At 36.6% G+C, this 22,592-nt stretch overlaps 1 protein-coding gene across 1 annotated transcript; it reads left to right on the top strand.

The window, feature by feature from the left end:
- The first annotated feature begins 14,634 nt into the window (after positions 1-14,634).
- LOC110457482 (uncharacterized protein K02A2.6-like) lies at positions 14,635-17,778 on the top strand. Its single transcript, XM_021508779.1, has 2 exons — positions 14,635-14,731; positions 14,870-17,778. The coding sequence occupies exons 1-2, from the start codon at positions 14,635-14,637 to the stop codon at positions 17,776-17,778; spliced, it is 3,006 nt and encodes a 1,001-aa protein (XP_021364454.1).
- The last annotated feature ends 4,814 nt before the right edge of the window (positions 17,779-22,592 follow it).

Here is a 22,592-nt window from a genome sequence, read left to right as displayed (position 1 = left end):
TTGAAAACATACATTCTATTACCCTACTTGACCACACCTGGACTATGTCTTTCTGTTATAGCGTATGCATTGAAGCTATATTTACATTATAAACCATCATCAAACATGCATGTACAAATTGCTTAAGTTCAAGGGTTCCACTATTTGAATATGCCATGACAACATTGAAGTCATCTAACGTGATCCCATGTGGTATACTGATCTAAAGTCTTTGACGAAGATCAAAAGAATCGCTCTGGATGCAATGGACGGTAAAGTTGACAGACCTTCAAGTTAAACGTAACGAAATCTTTAAAGGACAGTTATAGCATAGCGAGTGATCAGATTTTATAATTTAAATCAATCTTATAGTTTACTGTCATGATGACTTCGACTTTGCCACGACCGATTCCTAGGTCATAGAGAAGATGCGTGTATCGGGAATGGAATAATTGGATTTCAAAGATGCGGTTAAGGTAGTGAGAAAGGTTAAGGTGATGACGCATGTGTTATGTTCTTCTTCGATATAGACTCGGTTACTTTGGGAGTTTTAGTATGTTGTACCCTATTAGTTAAAAGATTTGTGTTTTCAGATTGAATAGTCAATGTAAATTTTCAGTATTTTATATTTACAGAAAGTAGAATGATATCATATCTCATAAATTAGGAAACGATGACCTTGACAACGTCGTGCTGGATTGAACAGCTTTAATCAAGAAAACGTTTCGACACATACGATGTGTCGTCATCAGTTTTTGTTTTGTTTTTTGTTTTATGATGACGACACATCTAAAGTGTCGAAACTAGTCAACGTATTCGTAATTAGAGCCGTTCAACCCAGCACGACGTTGTCATGGTCATCTTGACCTAACTGACCTACTACTAAGGACTCTTGTATTCCTTGTGAAATCCGTCTGCTGGGTAACATAGAACTCTACAGACGTTGGATCTCCCACTCCCTGTATTTTCTTTATTTCATAAATGTTTAGATTGATATATGTGTAAAGAAGAAAATATAAAATGTGTCTTAACTCATTTTAGTTAAATAAGATCCAACCAACACATATACCTCCTGTCAAATTCTGATCAACACTAATATCTGATCATAATGAAACAAAACATTTTCAGCAATCTTAATATTGAGAAATGATACAAAATCTATTTGCTATTTAAATCTTTATCCAATTTGATATGTATGTTTCCATTGGTCTGTAGTTATGCATGCTCACTTTTGAGACTGATCGGGTCAACAAAATGGCTGACTAGCAGCCATCTTGCTGCAAACAGTGCATGTTTGTTATTGCTATTTCTCAAGAAGTTACAATATTTTTTACCACAGATTATAAAGCGACATTTAAGAAGAAAAAAAAAGAAAATATCTCGTTTTCTAAAGCAAAATTCAAAAATGTATGACTCTGATCATTTAGTTTTAAAAAAATCTTTATAAAGAAATTATTCTAAGATGAAAATTGGTCGTGTCATTTTTTTGTTGAAAATACAACATGAAACCCCTTCATAGTTTTACCAAACTTCTAACAAAAAGGATATTTTACAACTGCAAGTACCAACGATGTACAGGTAAAAAAGCCCTGACATAAGTTCATCTATACGTGTATCGCGTGGACTGCTATAGCATTGATACAGTTAGCTATGTAAATATCGTGGTTATATCTTGATATTTAAAATTTGATTATATTTCGAAGTAATAAATTTGAAATAAATAACTACTTAGATATATACATGATGACGAATCCATACATAGGCAAATTATTAACAAAACTGATCGGTTTCCGTTATATATATTTAAAATGAAATCATTTGGTTTAATTTTGTTTGTAAACTAACTGAATTGTATTATTTATCTATTTGATTTACTTTTTTCAAATGATATAGAATGTATACACGATACAAGCAACGATGTCATACAAAAGTGACTGAATATACAAACAGGATTGGAGAGATAAACAGTTAAAGTGTACATTGATATTTACAAAATGATAATGTATTTATGTTGAGCTCATAGGAATTCATTCTTAATTTTATTTTTGCAATGTTTAACGATAAAATTTCGTCGAGGTATGTTTAGTAGACATATGCCGACCGTTTTTTGATGGGTTATCTTATACTCAAAGTCCATGTGGCTTTATAGTGTAGCTATAGGTCATCGGTTTCAATCTGATGTGAAAATAAGTAAGTGATGAAAAACTGGACAGTTACGACACCATCATGAAAAGTCATCAATCATTATATTGGTCATAAAGATTTATGCAATTTGAGTTATGTTTAAAATGAAAGTCGAATTATTTGTTTTCATTAAAATGAAAGATATACGGTTCATCTTATGTGTTTGCCATCTGTATAAAGGTATTTAAGGGTTTTAGAAACGTATAAATGCAATATATGTCTTTGACGGTATCAGAGCTATTTTTACGAAGATTTTCTATTCAGATTTCGTAGATTACACCAATTTGCTCAAAACGTACCTCATAGATGTACCTGTGTGGGTGAGTACTCATCAGAACCAGGTAAGTTTGTCTTTATTCTCAATAGCCCAGTCTGAGTGTATCCTTCATAATGAATACAAGTGCTTTTGGATTACTATCAAGCTCCAGTGTCAGGGAAGGTAAGGAGTGTCTTTTCAACAATTAGAACAAAATACGGGAAACAATGTTGAATTTCTGACTACATTTTCGGTTTAGTTTTCAAGATGTGGCAAAGGTACATACTGTACAAGATATTGTAACCATTTTCATACATACAATGTAAGGGTTTATCAATCTCTAAGGAATTCCAGTTCTTTCAATGAATGGTATTTGTGAGTATGCAATTTTGTATAAAGAAACAGACTTAACGATTTTAAACTTTTCCAGGAAATGCTTATCCTCTTACGTGATAAGGAAATCAATAACGCTGCCAACTAAGTTTTCTTTTCGTTTTTGTTTTTGAATCATGAAATTATCATTTTTAACTTCGTTTTTCAATTTTAAATGTGTCAATTAAGTTTATCCTTTCCACTATATTGACTTCATCGTTACTTATTTATTGATTATCTCCCCTTTCTTACAGCATTTGTGACCACAGTTCACTGGGCACACCCCCTTTCATGGTCATGAAATCATGATTGGCCATGAAAGGGGATTATGTGTGCAGTGGACTGTGGTAGCAAGTGATTTATTGCCCACAGTTTTCCATTGTGAGTGATGGTAAGTATGCAGTAAAAAGGTAAATAGAACCACTCTGTACTGTACCAGGACCGTAGTTTTCCCCACCCAGGACACTTACGTAACTCGCTAAGGTGTGAAAATCCAGGTAAAGGGGGGCTATAGACTAAAGCGTATGCAAATAACAAATACGTATACTAATCGTCCAGTTTTGATTCCATAATGGCCATACGGTATCACATATCAGTTCTCTTTGTCAGGCACAGGTCAGGTAAAATTCCGGTCAATCATCAAAAATATTATTTACCTGTTCTGTTATATTACCTGGGAGTCAAATCCATTATTGACAGTCTAATGGCCATTGTAATACTGTGTAAAACGCATTGTAAAATTGAACATAATCCTAATTGATATGATGAGAACTTTATATATACAATGCTCCTTATTCGATCAAGGGTTCCGGATTTAGTTCGTTCCGTAATAATGATCAACCGATTTTACCAAATCACACATTTGTGCGGAAAGAAGCGCACATCGGGGCGAACGATTGTTAAATGGCACAGTTGTGCGCACCATGTGTGGACGATGTGATGTGTGCACGATGTCGGCAGGAATTTCACACACTATTTTTGGTGCCTGCTGCAGTCACACAACTGTATATCGCAATGCGTTAACAGAAATACAGATAATGAATTATTATAAAACCTATGTAAATTTTAAGGATCCGTGTCCGACAGCAGACAAAACACTTTTAAAATAGTTATAATATAATTCTGTACATACAGCAATTAGCCTCCCCTTACTTTTGTTTGAGATGTAACTGTTGCCTTACTGGGCCAGGGTACAACCACTAACAGGGTAGCTCATCTGGCTAGAGCAACAAAATAATGATGAGGATATGGGTTCAAATCCTAATCTTGCCAAAATGCATTTTACCCTCAGAATATTATTGGTGATTAAATGTTGGTACAAAGATACACAATCACAAGGCCACAGTATCAAAAACATAAATATCGTAACTATCTTAAGCCAAGTTCAAATTTGAAAGGAAAAAAATACATAAAAAGGTTGTTATATAAAACATTGATACATCGAAATGCACACTGTTATATTTCACTTTTAAAGACAGGTTTCCAGGGCGACGTCTTATATTATCAACATCGAAAATCGATACCCTGTCATTTTGAATATATGTTGTTTAAACATATGATATTCTGTGTTCTGATTTCAGATATGAAAATAACCATAATTGTCAAGATTACACTGTAAGCCCTGGGTATGCTATACATATAGAAACACAACATTCTTCAAGGGGGGCGGCTTATCATGCATATAATTTATTATAACCTTTGTCAATACATTTTTCGGTATCACATTACCTTACAAAACATTGTTATGACAAAGAAGTAACGTTAGGCTGTCGATATTGATTTATTCTTACGAGAAAAAAAGATAAATAAGGTATCTGTGGAGCGCGTGAAAAGGTTGGACGGGCAGAGATATATACCATGGTAACGTTGTGTGTCTACCAGTGTACACTTGGAAGTATGTATAGGTAGGACGATTCACATCAACAAAATATAAGGTAAGTTAGTATTTTTGTTGAGGTAATATCTGAATTACTGTAGACTTGCAGTAAGTTTGAGATATGTCATTAAATGACACAAATAATAACAACTCCTGATGATGACATTAATAACATCATAAGACACATTCGTGTCTGTATACAATAGTTTAAAGCATTTATCTATGTAACAGTTTTGAAACTCTTACATTGGATATAGACAATATAAAAACAAAAATAAAAATGTCGCCAAGATGGCGTTCTCGTACTCCCGCCTACTCAATGAACTGAAGGAATATTTCTGTTTCCAGACGTTTTTAAAGAAAGAAGCATAATTCTATAATAAGATGAAGTAACAAACAACATTTAATATAGTTCATTAACATCATTTTAATTAAAATGTAATGTGTACCAAATAAAACATAATTCAAAATTGGTGCGGTACTTTAGGAGAAGTCAAAAAACTGTTTTTCTTTATTTTTAACTAAAATGTATCGCTGCAATTTAAGGAGGTAATTCCGGTTTATATACCTTATTCACATCATCTCAATTTCAGTTTAATGTTACCAAATAGGGTATGATTCAAAATGGTGCAGTACTTTAGTGATAGCCAAACAATGTTCTTTTGGAGAGAAGTGCGAATAATGTCTTCAAACAAAGATTCATCTCTCAATAATGAAGGAGTTACTATTTTTAAACACTTTTCACATGTAAATAATTCTGTGTACAAAGTATCATACAAATGGATGTAGTATCATAAGAGGAGAAACATGCTTTTAAACAAATAAACATTATCCAACAACACCGATGTTTATAATTTATTCAGATCCCTTCTTTGTAAGAGTTGTTTTGTACCAATGCTCATCCCATTTGGAAACGGTGAATTTTAAAACAGTTCTAACTTACCTAAACACTGTTTGTCCGTTAAAAAAGAAATATAAATGACAATCGACACTCAGGCTTTTCAAGTGGATATTTGTCGTTTTATCTTTTTGTTGGGTTGATGTCATTTCCTTTTACAGGCCTTTAATATCTGTTCTGCGTTAAGAAATAACAAATAAAATTAAGCTTATCTCAGGACCCTTTTCGTGTCTCATTGAATCTATCTCAGGACCCTGTAGTGGTATCTGTTCGCTTGTCTCTTTCCCCTTTTTCAAGTCACAGTTTGTCTTTTTCAGAACACCCTTGTGGCCGTTGTTTGGGTATCATCTCATGACACTTTTACGGTGTCTCTGTGTCTATCTCATGACAGACACATTTATAATATATGTGTGACAATCACGGGGCCCTTTTCTGGTCTGAGCTTGTCTTTTTCAGAACACTTTTATGGCCGCTGTGTGTCTATCTCAGGGAACTAGCTTTGTTCTCTGTTTACTTTCCCAGGACCTAGTTGTTCTAAAATAATATTCAAAGTCCATCGTTATTTTCCATTTTCATAAAGAGTCATTTTTCTTATCAAATTTGGAAACGAAATAAGTTCTTCTGCAAATAAAAAAATTCCTTAAATGTGATCCTTTAGCGGATATTTTGTAGTGTTTTTTTGGATGCTTCATTGCGGTCCTCGTCAAGCCTGGGCAAATCAAAACCAAAAAACATACTTTCTTCTTCCGCGGGAGATCTTTAAATGCTGTGTTGATTATTTCATGGTATAATTAATGCTATAAAATGATGAAATACATATGAAAACGATTAATAAATCAAAGGAAAAATGTTAAAATTTTACAAAAAGACGAGTTTTTTCAGTGAGCATCATTAACTATATCAATCTCAGATTACTACGCTTTTTTGATTGAATAATTTCTTCACAAAAAATCCGAACAACACTTTATCTCCTTCCGCGAAAGATCTTTAGATAATGTGTTCATTATTTCATGATATGATCAATGCTATAATATGGTAAAATATATCTGTATAAATCAAAGAAAATATGTAAAGATCTTTAACAATGGCGATTTTAATCAGTGAAAGTTCCGAACTATATTTGGCTCAAATTACTACACCTCGTATTCCAATACTCGTAAGAGTTTTCCCCCCTTGTCCATCATTGCGTAGTTTCATGCTCGCGACTGTTTGATATGACTGTCCTTGATAAAGTAGGCTTCGTGTTTTCGTTGTCTCAATGGAAAGTCTCCAAGTTAAAGAAAATCATCGTTACAGAATGTTGACCTATGCTAAAGTGGCCGTCAGCAGCTGTGCCTAACGAGTTTATAGATAGCTTCCCAATGCGACAGCAGCTGTGCCTAACGAGTTTGTAGATAGTTTCACAATACAGTCTCTCGATAATGACCCGATTAGTATAATACAAGTGCTTCGTGAATATAACATATTGAGCATCAAAAATTAAAACCGTATATACATTTTATTCACATAAATCAGAAACTGAATAATTATATAGGTCTTTAACCTTGGTTACATTATCGAGAGAAAGAGAGATACACAAGGGACTTGCATAAGCCCGTGAGTACACGCACTGGAAATAATACAATCTCGTTTATATTTTTTGTATAATTAATCATGATAATTACAAATTGTAATATTAATATCATAATGATTTATTTATATTATCTATATAACATTTATTTATTTATTTTTATTTAATCGTAAACTTTCCTTATATGGCTCCATAACAATGCAATCATTAAGGACCATCATATCAGACAAGTTTCAATTTCAAGGCTGTTTGGTCAAGGTCATCGTTACTTATTCTGTCTGTCTGTCTGTCTGTCTGTCTGTCTGTCTGTCTTTCACGCTTCGTTTCCGTGTAATAACTACAAGAAATGTTAAACGATTTTCTTCAAACTTCGTCACGGGGTTAAATGCCTGAAGGGCATAGCCAAGTTCGATGACCACTTTCAGCGGACCCTATTTGGCGGAGTTATGGCCCCTTGAATAACGGAAAACGTCAGAATTATCTGCTGCTTCTGTTCATTAACTCTCGCAAAATTTGTTCGATTGTCTTCAAACTTAGTAACAGGGTTAAACTCATTAAGGGCTCGGCCAAGTTTGACAACCACTTTAATTGGATTCCATTTGGCGGAGTCATTATCTGCAGTTTCCGCTTAATAACTCTAGCAAATATGAGATTAGGCTTTTTTTCTTCAAGTTTCAAGCTATACATTATGTACCAACCTAACCTCAATAATATTTACCTACAATATGTCCTGAAAGCGGGGGATATAAATTCCACGAATTTGTTTGTTATACAGCTAATGGTAGCCAGTAAGGGACCGATATTGTTTAAGCAATATTCTGCTTGTTATATATATATTTATTGAAAATTATGATTAGGGGATGGGCTATTATGACCCTTACTCAACAACATGTTCTTTAATATTTGCTGCCATTCTGTACTGATATACCACCTCGTTTATTCCATTATTTGAATCCTTTATACACAGCATCCCTGAGTGCCCTCGGTACTTTGATTTCTTTCATATGTAGTTTATTTAATATTCATGAACGAAGATAGAAAATCTTATATTTCACTAGCTGTGTACTAAAGACCCGTATATTACATATGAATTATTTTTAGATATTGATAAAGCATTCCATTGATCATTTACAAAAAAATGACGTGATGATGCTGCACGGTAGGATTTTATTTATATTTATATATATATATATATCAACAACCAACACGACTCTCCGTTAACACCCAATCGACTATCGTCTGCATTACGTACACATGTCTTCTATTCAATAAGATTAACCAGTTTTGAAATATGTTATATCAAAAGTTTTACTTTATACACAAACAATGTACGTATTAAACGTGTCGCAAGGTTTTAAGACCCACTGATCCCTGTGTTAAGCAATAACTGAGTGAGCGATATGTTTTGTTTACCTGTACAACGAAGCGACGAACAAAGGACGTTTCGCCTATTAATAGAGAGTGTACACCCACTGTATCGAATATCCAGGTAAGACTGCAATCGTCTAACGTATACAGATCTTACCTGAAATCGACTATAGTGTAACTGTAGTTGACTATGGTGTGCAGTGACGAATTGCATAAACATATGTCCCGTATAAGAATAAGCCATTGCATATACAGGTCTTACCTTAAATCGACTGTTGTGTGCAGTAAGGCATTGCTAATGCATGTCTTACATGTGATCAAGTATCGTGCGCGGCGAGGAGTTTTGTATTTCGCTCATTGACTTGTAAATGCTATTGTCGCAGAACTAATTAGTATTGTCCTAATCGAATTAATAAATGTTGGCAATGATACGTAATTATCTTACCTGTTAAAATTCAAATCCAAACGTAACAGAATGGGTGGATTGGTCGATTGGTTAACACTCGGACCTTCCACGCAGTCCGCCTGGATTCGATCCCCGAAGTCGTCGTACGCATTGATATTCAGAAAAAAGTGTTTTCTCCTGCCAACACAAATCCAACAACCCAGGTGGAGTATACATTGGTCTGGGGTGGATGTTGCGGTATCTGTGCTGTTGCATTCCAGTGAGGTGGCACTATTAATGATGCTGTTGGAAGCACGGTCCCACTACAAGCAGAACACATTACATTTCCAGCACACACGCAGGTATATACACATAGAGAGAAATTAGCTAGGTGGCATAGGGCTAGTAGTTAGTGCCTGGTAAGGCAGATCATGCGAATTTCTCAAAAAATGTATTGATTTATGTATATGCTAATTGTATCAATTGTATATCTATGTACTGTAAAGCGCTTTAGAGTTGTTTTTGTTAGCTAGATAACGTCACAGTACCTAAATCGGGACAGTACCCAAATCGGGACGCTTGAAAAAAGTCTCAAAAATTTGCATGCTGTGCAAAGAAGTATTTGGAAATCGAAAATATTGATTTAAAGATGCGAATATACCAATAAAGCATTATATGCCCTTTATTTACTGCCACTTATGGTTAAAATCACAGTTTTAGTTTGTAATTAATGACGAAAATGTAACGTTCTAAATTGATTCGCCATACGACGTTATTGATTTTTCACAATCCTACTATTTCACAACTAATTGTAGTTCGGAAAAGAAATTCATTCAGAACGACCCCCGACTCTTAAATATTCCAAAGATATGCCATGTTCTGCTAAATACTTTTTTCATTTACAAATATAAGCCAAAACTGGTTGGGGTGTCCCGATTTGGGTACAGATACACCCGTTTCGCGATTACGTAACCATGACTATATTTCCGGTTCTATTTATAGAACCACTCGCCGGAAATATCAACTTGTTATAAAAATGAAAAGATACTGATATATTTTTACGAAAAGTGAACAAAAATTACTGGGATCGGTACTATGGTATGAAATCATCATTTTTCATTAAAAAGTGTTCCGATTTGGGTAATGTGACGTTACGGCGCTATATCAAATGCTGTATATTATTTTTTTATTTAACAGGCGCAAGTGGAGAAAAAAATTGTTTATTTTGTTTTTCTACTCTGAAAAAATAACCTACAGATGGCCGTAGATCAACTCAATGTGTCGATCACCCTTTAATGACATCATTGTGTGTAGCACGTGTCCTTTGATGACCTCATTGTTTCCATCACATGACGCATTGATGACATCATTGTGTCCATCACATGACCCTGCATAACCTTAGTGTGCCAATCACAAGACATTTTGTTGGCATGCATTTCATGACCCTCGATGACTTCAGTGTGACTATCACATGACCATATATATCTAATGACATAAGCATATCTATCACATAACCCTGAATGACCGTAGAAGGACTTTCACATTAGCTTACATCAGTGTAAATATCCCATGACCGTATTATGATATTATGTTGTTTATCATCTGATCCTCAATTACCTTTAGTGTATTGATTACATGACCCTTTATTGACCTCATTGTGTCCTAACATGACCCTCTAATGAACTCAGTGTCTATCACATGACTATAAAATGACCGCTTGGATTTTATTGCATGACCTATAAATGATCTCAGGTGTCTATCACATGTCCCTTTAGTGATATTAGTATTCCTATTACATGACCCTATAAAAGTATCTTGATTTATTACATGACCTTTTTTTAATCTTTATAGTTTTTATTGCATGTCCCTTTATGGATCTCATTGCGTCTATCACGTGAACCTTCATTAACTTAAGGAGGAAGCATATGACCCTTTAATGACTTTAGGATGTCTATCACTTGACCTTTTAATGACCTCCAGTAACCTTTCATGACATGTGTTCAATGAATCTTTACATTATTACATATTTCGTCAATCACAGTATAAAGCAGTTAAACCTTGGACATTCACAGTTTCTTTTTTACTTATTAGATATTTAGATATACTGCGTCGCATAAATTGAAATGTTAACCCTGGGATTTCCAAAAATGTAAAAAGAAAAAAACATTCCTCAAAAAGGCCGCAGCAAGTTTATTTGCATATGAATTATGGTAGCATCAGTCAACTGAATTCTATCACCACATAAACACACTTATGGAGCTAGGTATAGATGGAAAGGAGAAGTAATACAATATCAAGGAAGTATACATGCGTCTATGCGTCAATATGATAGTTTAGGTAGGTAGGGTGCACGCTATTACTTGGGACGGTGGATAGATGTCTTACATTTTCTATGTTTGGCTACCACTATACACTTGGAAGCTAGGTAGACAGGGCGTTTCACCTCAATAAAATAACAGGTAAGTTTAATGAATATAATTGCCTTATTTCTGTTCATACTTCTGCCTATACACACAGAGGAAAGTGTATTTCCTTCGGTCACGTCGACAATAACAAAGAAAATTTCCTTATGAAACGTTGACACGAATACTTCTGTGGATCCTAGAGCTGACTTGTAGAGTACAGCTGCTCGAATATCATTGTCTCCACTTAGACTATATATAAACGAATCTTATCTTTCTTTCCTCAACTCAGGTACCTTTTTATCTTTTTTTGTTTATTAGTGTGTCCACATTTGTAATTAATTAAGTAGTCTAAATTGTTCCTTTTTTTGTTTGAGAAATGTTCATCGGTCAGTTCTTCCAGGCAGCCATCTTGGATTTGACTATTCACGTTTGCTATCGCTATTACTCAAAATCCATTTGTAAATTCCCCTATGTGTACATGATTTATTTTGAAATTGATCGTAAAAACAGGATGATCTTCAGACTTCCATCTTTAATTCTGACAGATCAACTCTGTTATTTCAAATTTGTCAAAAAGTATTTGACAGAACTTCCTCAAATTTAAAAATGTGATTTTTTCATTTGTTATTAGATTTGCCTTTTTCATTTCGCCTTTTCCCTAAGAAGTGCATGGGATATCTTTCTCATATTCCAAATGCAGGTTACCCTCCTGACACATTAAGTACTATGTAAGTGAATAGGTCAAAGGTCAACCTCACTATAAAATGTCTAATATAGCAGTATGCAGTTTTTATTTAATGTTACCTCAATATGCATTTATTATTGACATAACTCTGTCCAAAAGATAAAAAAGAATAAAAGACCAAACTCAAATAGAACCAATGAAGATTTTATGATGGTGGGCAGCAATATCCCACTTTTGATGAATATATTTTTTATAATTCAAACATCTAGGAAAAATAAACTTTAATTTGCACCATAATTAATCAATATGGTTTCTGTCGTTATAAACACTTAAAGGTTTTCAATATCTTATCTTTACAGTAAAAATATCTACGATACAAGCCGAGTTTGTGGAGTGTGTTACCACAGATTACTGAACATTGACTACATAAAGTACATCAGTTACCACACGATATTGGTTACCATAAATAAAGAGAACAGAATGCTACCACACATATGGAGTGTCTCCATTACTTGAATATTTCTACGTTCGAGGAAACATTTATGATCTTGTAACGTCATTCTTAACCAGGTTAAATGGCAGGAAAGGCGATCTCCTTCAATAAGGGACAAATAGCTGTCCGGGGTCAAGGTCAAACGACATGCGTACATCACAAAACGAAGACATTGGACTTGTTCTGTGAGACATGTCTTGCCCCCATTTGTGCCAATTGTATTTCCACATCACACAAAGGCCATGGCATTGTCCCATTGAGTGAAACTACTCCAAACAATAAATATAAAATAAAAACGTTTATCAATGAAAAAGAACATAAAGAGCTGACTTAAATACAACAAGAAATCAATTCACTTTCTCAATTGGAACATTTAGAAGATGAAAATACCCCATTCCTCACCAGTTACAGGACAGAACTCGAAAGGAAACTTGCAGAATTGAAGGATCAACTAAACCAGTGTAAGGAAATCCTTCAGAATGGCACAGATATCAAAGTGTTTGACATTACCAGTAGACTACATACATACATCACATTACCTAGAAGACCCATCCTGGGGACTGCCAAGTTCAGTCAAAGCAAACATCCTAACGAAGCTTTGACGTCTGCATTGGGGAAAATGGCCTTGACTTCATCTGGTCAAACAGATGATCACGTCACTGCTAAAGTCGGCACATCAGCTGGTTCGTCCGATCAACAGCTTACTCGACCTTCAGCAAAACTGGCCTCACCTCTACCAAAGATTCCAGTTCTGTCAGAATGGGATTATCCATGTGACATCTGAAATATCTGTCCTGCTAGCGATGATGGTGTTTGGGCATGTGGAGTTGATGGAGGAACTTTGACACACCTGACCAATAAGGGAACAGTACAGCAGAAGAAGATTAAGAGCCCTGTTAGAGTAGCAAACCTCTGTATGTCTCTCTCTACACAAAAAGTATGGGTATGCTCTGAGGAAGATAACAGTGTCATGAAGCTGAAATCGGGTACAGATATCTTGGTCCGTAAATTCAAAACGAAGGATGAACCTGTAGTAAATGCATCATCGCATATGGATCCTTAATATTACTTGTTAACCAATCTAGAATCAAGTATCCTTAAGGTAGGATTAGAGTGATCTCCCTTGGTTGGAACCATGTGTTGGAGCAGCCATTGAGTAATAAGGATTACAGATTACTTCAAATGGCGACGAGGATAACGGAGAAGTTAACGTTACACACCGGAACGACGCACGATGGCGGCTTTCGGCAAAATTGATGAATTCAAACCGGAAGGTGAGGAATGGGGGCAGTATACAGAAAGGCTTGAACATTATTTCGTAGCAAATGAAATAACGGAGGAAGGAAAAAAGAAAGCTATTCTTTTATCAGTATGCGGGGGCAAAACGTACAAATTAATGAGCAATTTGTTAGCGCCAGTCAAACCAGGGGCCAAGACATTTGATGAATTGAAATTGTTAATACAAAATCATCACCATCCCAAACCCAGCGAAATCGTGCAACGATTGAAATTTAACAGCAGATTTCGACAATCGGGTGAGACTGTGGCAATGTATGTAGCTGAGCTCAGACGTCTCTCAGAGGACTGTAATTTCGGTGAGACGTTGGAAACTATGTTAAGGGACCGCATTGTCTGTGGTATCAACGATGATCGTATTCAGAGGAGACTGCTCGGTGAAACGACCCTTACTTTTAAGAAAGCCTTAGATTGGGCCAACGCAATGGAAATGGCGACCAAGAACACAGCGGATATCCAAAAACAAGGGACCGCTAACCCTGTGAATAAGGTACAGCATTCGGGTGGTAAATTCTGGGGCCAATCACAGAACAACAAAACAGGACAGGGTACAACTCGCACCGGAAGTGGTAAGACTTACACAAGTCCGGGAAACAGTTCTAAGCCACATGGAGATTGTTACAGGTGTGGTGGCAGACACTTAGCAGATGATTGTCGTTTTAAGGAGCAAGATTGTCATATATGCAAGAAAAAGGACACATAGCACGCAAATGTAAGAGTAAAATACAGTTTAACAATCCACAAAAGAAAGGATACACCAAAAAACAATACTATCTCCAGCAGGACAGTGATGACAATGTGGATGAGTATGGTACCATGTTCCATGTTCAGGGACAAAGTGATACCAAAGATGCATATAAAGTTATTATGCAGGTTGAGAACACTCCAGTAGAGATGGAAATTGACACGGGAGCGTCAGTCACTATCCTCAGTAAAAGGACGTTGAGGAACCTGGAGGACCAAGGTACCAGGATATGCATGAAGCAGTCACAGGTCAAACTGAAAACCTACACCGGTGAAAGTATGCCTGTGTTGGGTGAAGCGACACTCAATGTAGGATACAGAAACAAAACAACATTGTTATCCGTGGTGTTTGTTTAAGGCACAGGACCCAATCTGATGGGACGGGACTGGCTACAAACATTCAAATTAGACTGGGCAAACATTTTCAAGTTGGAAACTAGTAATATGGAGGGGGAAGTGAAAGCAATTATAGATGCTCATCAAGAGGTGTTTAAGGAAGGACTTGGGACAGTACGAGGGGTTAAGGCAAAAATCTATGTCGACCCAGAGGCCCACCCTAGATATTTCAAGCCACGGCCAGTTCCCTACTCCCTCAAAGAGAGGATTGAAAAGGAACTGGATAGACTTGAGAGAGAGGGAACTGTGGAGAAAGTCCAATTTTCAGAATGGGCTGCACCAATTGTTCCAATTGTAAAAAACGACGGTTCCATAAGAATTTGTGGCGATTACAAAACGACTGTAAATGGAGTATCTAAGCTAGACAATTATCCCATACCTAAAATAGAGGATCTATATGCCACACTCAGTGGAGGAAAACGTTTCAGCAAGCTTAATTTAAGCCAGGCTTACCAACAACTGGAGCTTGATGATGAGTCGAAGAAATTCGTAACCATAAACACCCACAAGGGACTATACCAATACAACCGTCTGCCGTTTGGAGTATCTTCAGCCCCGGGAATCTTTCAACGAGTAATGGAAAACCTATTACAAGGAATCCCTCATGTATTGGTGAGAATGGACGACATTCTAGTCACAGGGGTGAGTCAAGAAGAACACCTTAGTCACCTGAGAGAGGTTCTGAGAAGAATCCGAGATGCTGGGATTCGACTTAAAGCATCCAAGTGCATTTTCCTCGCAAAGGAAGTAGTGTATTTAGGACACAAGGTAAGCGAAGAGGGCATACAACCGGTAACTGAAAAGGTCAAGGCCATTCAGGAGATGCCCGCCCCAACAAACTTGAAGGAACTTCAAGCGTACCTGGGAATGTTAAATTTCTATAACAGGTTTCTACCCAATCTGGCTACGGTGTTGGCGCCTCTCCATGAACTATTAGTAAAAGGGAAAAAATGGAGATGGGCTAAGGAACAACAGACAGCATTCAAGAAATCGAAGGACCTTTTGATCTCAGCTGATGTGTTAGTACATTTTGATTCAAAAGAAGAAGTTGTGCTTTGCTGTGATGCATCTCCCTATGGTGTAGGAGCGGTTTTAGCAATCAAAATGGACGATGGGGCAGAAAGACCTGTCGGCTATGCGTCAAGAACTTTGACAGCAGCAGAGAAAAACTATTCTCATTTGGAGAAGGAAGGTCTAGCCATGATATTTGGAGTTAAAAAATTCCATCAGTACCTGTTTGGCAACCATTTTAAAATGTATACAGATCACAAACCCCTACTGGGACTCCTCAAAGAAGATAAGAAAATTCCTGAAATGGCAGCAGCACGTATTATTCGTTGGGCATTGACCTTAGCGGCTTATGAGTACACCTTGGAGTACCGCGAAGGAAAACTGAACTATGCGGATGGACTCAGTCGATTGCCAATAGAGGAGAAATCGACACGTACATCACAAGTCCCTGTGCCTGGAGAAATAAAGCTAGTCATGGAACATCTTGAGGAAACACCGGTAAATGCCAAGAAAGTGAGAGAATGGACGGGACAAGACCCTATTCTAGCAAAGGTTGTAGACTACGTTAAGTCAGGTTGGCCTGATAAAAATCCTAGTGCAGACATGAGACCTTATTATATAGTAAGGAAGGAGCTTAGTGTGGAGGATGGATGTCTTATTTGTGGCAGTCGAGTTGTCATTCCCCTCAAGGGACATGCACCAATTCTGGAGACATTACACGAGGGACACCCTGGAACAAACCGGATGAAGAGTTTGGCTCGCGGTTATGTATGGTGGCCTAAGATCGACTCGGATCTGGAGGAGGAAATTCGCAGCTGTTCACTCTGTCAGTTGAACAGGAAACCACCCCCAGAAGCACCCCTGCACCCGTGGGATTGGCCGAACCGACCATGGGGCCGAATACACATTGATTATGCAGGACCATTTATGGGGAAAATGTTCCTGGTGGTCATTGACTCTCATTCAAAATGGATGGAAGCGTTTCCGATGAAAACATCAACATCGACAGCGACAATAGAGAAACTCAGAGTGGCATTCGCTACACACGGCCTGCCAGAAATGATCGTTAGTGACAATGGCTCATGTTTTACGAGTCAAGAATTTGACAATTTCATGAAGGAAAATGGTATCAGACATGTGAGGAGTGCTCCGTATCACCCTGCATCAAATGGTCTTGCTGAACGAGCCGTTCAGATCCTAAAAGACGGTCTCAAGAAACAGACGGATGGAACAGTGGAGCAAAAAACTAGTCGTTTTTTATTGACTTATCGGATCACACCACAGACGACCACAGGGATTGCACCGTGTGAGCTTTTGATGAACCGTCGAGTGAGGTCAAGATTAGATCTAGTCAAACCATGTTTGGATACCAAGGTCGTCAGGAAACAAGTTGGGCAAAAAGAGTACCATGATCGAACATCTAAAGAACGGAATTTCACAGCATCAGATGCAGTGTTTATAAAAAACTTTGCAAAAGGTCCGAAGTGGCTGGAAGGCACCATTGAGTTAAGGTCTGGTCCTGTATCGTACACGGTACACCTTCAAGATGGTCGAGTCATGAAACGACACGTGGACCACATTAGGATTCGTTACTCTCCTGACAGTACAGAGGTAGTAGATAACTACAGAGGGAGGGAAATGGACGATCCCAGATTACCTAGTGTTAGCCAAAGCACAAGCGTTAGTCCGAGCACTGTACTACCGATTTCCGAGAATCCAGCAGAACAAATTCCAGAGAACCAATTCCAGAGATCTGAACTTTCAGAGACTGTGTCAGAGTCTCCAGCAATTCTCCCTGCAAGGATTCGTCCAGAGAGAGAGACAAAACTTCCAGTGAAGTTCAAAGACTATGTTTGTTAACAGAATTATATATACATAGGAAAGAGGTTGTGTGTTAAGGGCAGAATAATCCCTGAATCTCTTTGAAATCTGGAGCAGTCTACTCCAATTTCTAGTCAGTTATTGCTTATATTGTGTTCACAGTAGTTTAGTTTTAGTTGGTTAATACTCATATAGAGTTACTTCTAGTCTGGCATCATGATTGCCCTATATATATATATATGTTATTATGAACAAAAAGACTATACAATGGACTCGGCTTGTTTGAACTTTATTTAGTTTATAATTCATGAGTAATCACACTCCATTTAACGGTTAAGTTCTGTGAGAACATTTTATATAGTTAAATTGAAGCTGAATGTACATCTATTAGTTTCAACAAAAAAGGGAGGAGTGTAGTAAATGCATCATCGCATATGGATCCTTAATATTACTTGTTAACCAATCTAGAATCAAGTATCCTTAAGGTAGGATTAGAGTGATCTCCCTTGGTTGGAACCATGTGTTTGAGCAGCCATTGAGTAATAAAGATTACAGATTACTTCAGAACCCAAATGTCTCTGTATTACTAAAGGTGACCATGTCCTTGTGGGGATAAAGCACGGAATCATCAAGTACACTCCAGGAGGGAAGCCAATCCTCATGACAACATCACATTCAAAGAAACCACTAGTGCGTTCACCATGTAAGATTTCCGAGTGTCCGGTCAATGAAAATGTTGCTGTACTTGATGGAGATTTGTCAACTGATGGTGGAGAAAACAAACCACTTATTATAGTGATTGACAAACATCTAAGGGAGTTATGTAGGTACGGACAACACCAATACAGACGTAAAACACGAACTCTGCCTTTTGACCCCTGGGATGTAACGTACGACAGTCTTGGACACCTGGTGGTTGCTGACAATTACAACGACTGTCTTCACCTGCTGAGTGGTGATGGACACTACTTGGGACTGCTACATACTGAGATAAACAAGCCACAAGCTGTATGTGTTGACAGGCAGGGAGTTCTGTGGGCTGTGTTTGGTGGTATGTTTGGAGCAAATAAAGTAAAACTACTACAATACACCAGTTGTTAAATTGATGGTGGCGAAGACGAACCATATAATATAGTGATGGACGAACAACTACGGGTTTTATTTAATTTTATATTTTATATACACCAACACACCGGCAAGCCCGGATTCCGGACCTTTTACCCCCAGGAAGTAACGTACGACGGATTGGGACAACTGGTGGTGGTGGTTGACTATTACAATAGCTTTCTACACCTGCTGAGTGGTGATAGACAAAACCTGGTACTGCTACATGCTGATATAGACATCCCACAAGCTGTATGTGGGGACAAGCAGGAAGTTATGTGGGTGACGTTTTCTGATTTGTTTAGAACTGATAAAGTAAAACGACTTCACAGTGATTAAATCAAAAAGTACTAATACTTGAGATATATACAATGACTACCGATGTTGATCCTGACTTTCCATATATTTACATAGTAAACCAATTTGACTCTTTCCCTAGATGAACCTCAAAATCTAGTCAAAGGTTACGAAAAATAGAGTTGTTAAGATAAATTTAGAAAATCGTGTTTGCAGTATGCTGGAAGATGTATTTGAGAACATACAATCAATTAAGAGTTCAATATACTAGACTATGCCTTTGCTATTTATTGAAGCTATATTCGCATTACAAACCAGCATTTACAAATTACATCATTTAGGTGAAGGTTTCTTCCAAATTCAAGGGTTCCACTCTTGGAATATGTCATGACAAAATTGAAGGCTCTTCACGTGATCCCATGCTGTATAATGGTCCAAAGTCTTTGAAGAATATCAAAAGATTTGCGCTTGATACCATTAAGGCAACACCGACATCGGTCAAGGTATGAAGTTCTGTGCAATTTTATATCACCAACAGGCCTTCCCCCTATCTCCAGAAATTATCATCTGTCAATCTAGAAATTATCTAATGTAATTTTACTATCATTTTCACATTCAATGTGTATAAGGATCCTTGTCCCATTGCATTCGTTGCTTTTTATATTCCGTCTTTTCGTAATGCAGAGTTATCTGCTCTTGTGAGCAGGTATTGTTGTTACGTCATTTGTTTGTGAGAGTAACGTCATCAATTTTCGAGAAACGACGTAATTTTCTCACAAGGTTTCGATTTAGCAGTGACACATTCAAATATACACTAGTTGTTTCACTTTTAAAGAAACTTTTAAAGGCGATTTTTATATATTATCAAAATTGGACAAAAACCTGATTGTCTACATGAGAGAAAACTCAAAAACAAGATTATTTTACATCATGAATATTTTTTTCAGAGTTCTGAAATTTTTTTAAAAGCAAAAATGGTTATAATATATGAGCACAGACCGCCACATTGGACACTATGAGACAGGAACACAACTACATATTATACAAAAGAGGGGGCCTACCGGCTCTAGTATAGTAGTAAATATAGTTTTATAGTTAAAATCTCATATAAATAACAAACCTGTCTGCAGAGGGATAATCTTTGACGCATACTTGTATAGATTAGTCAGTGATGAGCGAAAGTATAACTGTATAATTGAGATACAAAATCTATCAAAAATCAAATTGCCTTCTCTGGTAGCAGTATACAGTAGAAATGGCCCGACTCTGATAAACAAGGCACATGTCGAGGAAATGTAAACACAGCGGATTTTCCCTACACAACACATGTATACATGAATATATATTAGTAAACTGCATTACATTTACAATACATATAAAGTACTGAGAAGAGTATAAACCTCTTTTTTCTATGTATGTCACTTGTGTGAAAACCATGGTTTCCACATCAAAAATTACCAAAAAATGTCATTGCTATTTTTGACCCAAAATTTGACCCCCGCAACTAGTATTTTTTTTCCCTAAGTTCTGTCTGAAATTAAAGATTACCTACCTGGTTGCAGAATTATCTGGGTCCCAGTAAAGTTGTAAAACTTGATTTTTTGCAATTTTGCGTCGTGTGCTGTTGTCAAAATTTTACCTCCTGTAAAGCTAGCTTTTCATGTGTACGCACCCTTTCGGATTATGGCCAAAATTTTATTCTCGAACCAAAAAAATCTTCTTTCTTTTTTACAAATGTGAAGCTCACATAGCCCACTTCATCATGCTTATACCAATTTTAGTACAGTTTTATTTTTATATTTTTTTTACATATCATTATACAGGGGTTAGCCATTTAACAAAAATATCACCCATGGTCACAACCCTCTACGGTATACTGCTACCTTATACATCACTTTCTTTTTCCCAAAATTTAATTAAAACCTTTTAAATTTCTGGAAAATGAGACAATGAACACAACGATGTATCCGTTTCCTTTCTCACTTTAATAGTGACCGAGTAATATGAATTCTCCTGACAGGTTTATTTACCAATTCTGCTCTCAAACTACCAACAAAGGGAGGTAATCTGAAAAATAAAAACTTGAATAGGTTTTTAGTTTTCTTGAATAAAATTTCTTTTTGGGTGAAATATGATGCTTTGAGATCATGTGCATGTGAAAAACAAACAATACAGTGATACTATGATGTTAATGTCTTGTTTGATGACGTCATAGTAACTGTGATGTCATCATAAATATGATGTCATCAGTGGGCATCTATGACATCATCGAGGATCACTGATATCAAAAAATTGAACAATAGGAAACCCATCTCAACAACAAACTAGCAACAGACACACTTCCCGTAACCGATGAACAGCACAGAAATGTCAGATATTCTGAAAAATCAGACAAGTGCCACCATAGCAACCGTTATTTACTTTCCTCGCCTAGAATTGACAGTGACCCTCAGAAATTGTTCATTTAACATATTTCGCTAGAAAAAAAAGATTTTCTTCAGCTGTAATTATGGAAATAAAATTTATTGACATTACTGACTTTGCTTATTTCATCTGTATGCTGAATCAAGTGGAAAAAAACATCTAAAATAGTGTAATTAAAATGAAAACAGATATTTTACCCATTTTTACCCATTTTCAATAAATACAACTTTATGTATTAGTAACCATGGCTACCGGGTGCTGAACTGAGTGAAACAGACTGAAATCTAGTATGAATGCATCAGGAGATAGCCTGTGAACTATTTGATGTTTGGTATCAACTTTACCAATAACACAATTGACACATATGTGATGAATTGCAGAATTTCACAAATGCCTGTGAAAGCGCGAGTTACCCCCCTTTATACATCCATAGGTAACAGGCTATCGAACTATATATTGACCTGTCTATGTAACGGGGTTTTTGGCGTTTTTGAGTAGTTTTAAGTATAAATGAATGAAAGTGAAGCTGAATCAAGCATAAAAAGGCATTTTTTTCAGAAAAAATCAAGTTCTATGTGTATATGGTAGCAGTATACAGTAGAAATGGCCCGACTCTGATAAACAAGGCACATGTCGAGGAAATGTTAACACAGCGGATTTACCCTACACAACACATGTATACATGTATATATATTTGTAAACTGCATTACATTTACAAAACATATAAAGTACTGAAAAGTGTATAAACCTCTTTTTTCTATGTATGTCACTTGTGTGAAAACCATGGTCACCACATCAAAAATTACCAAAAAATGCTATTTTTAACCCAAAATTCGACCCCCGCAACTAGTAATTTTTTTCCTAAGCTCTGTCTGAAATTAAAGATTACCTACCTGGTTGCAGAATTATCTGGGTCCCAGTAAAGTTGTAAAACTTGATTTTTGCAATTTTGCGTCGTGTGCTGTTGTCAAAATTTTACCTCCTGTAAAGCTAGCTTTTCATGTGTACGCACCCTTTCGGATTATGGC

The sequence above is a fragment of the Mizuhopecten yessoensis genome, unplaced genomic scaffold (genome assembly GCF_002113885.1).
Source record: "Mizuhopecten yessoensis strain PY_sf001 unplaced genomic scaffold, ASM211388v2 scaffold9157, whole genome shotgun sequence".
NCBI lineage: Eukaryota > Metazoa > Mollusca > Bivalvia > Pectinida > Pectinidae > Mizuhopecten > Mizuhopecten yessoensis.
Note: the sequence above shows the minus strand (reverse complement) of the source record. Positions and strands in the feature narration are given on the sequence as shown.

Bases quoted from the DNA above. Each gene is read 5' to 3' on its own strand.
- LOC110457482 (XM_021508779.1), top strand. From the start codon at position 14,635: ATGCAGGTTGAGAACACTCCAGTAGAGATGGAAATTGACACGGGAGCG. The intron at 14,732-14,869 runs GTACCAGGATAT...TGTTTGTTTAAG, and splicing joins GAGGAACCTGGAGGACCAAG to GCACAGGACCCAATCTGATG.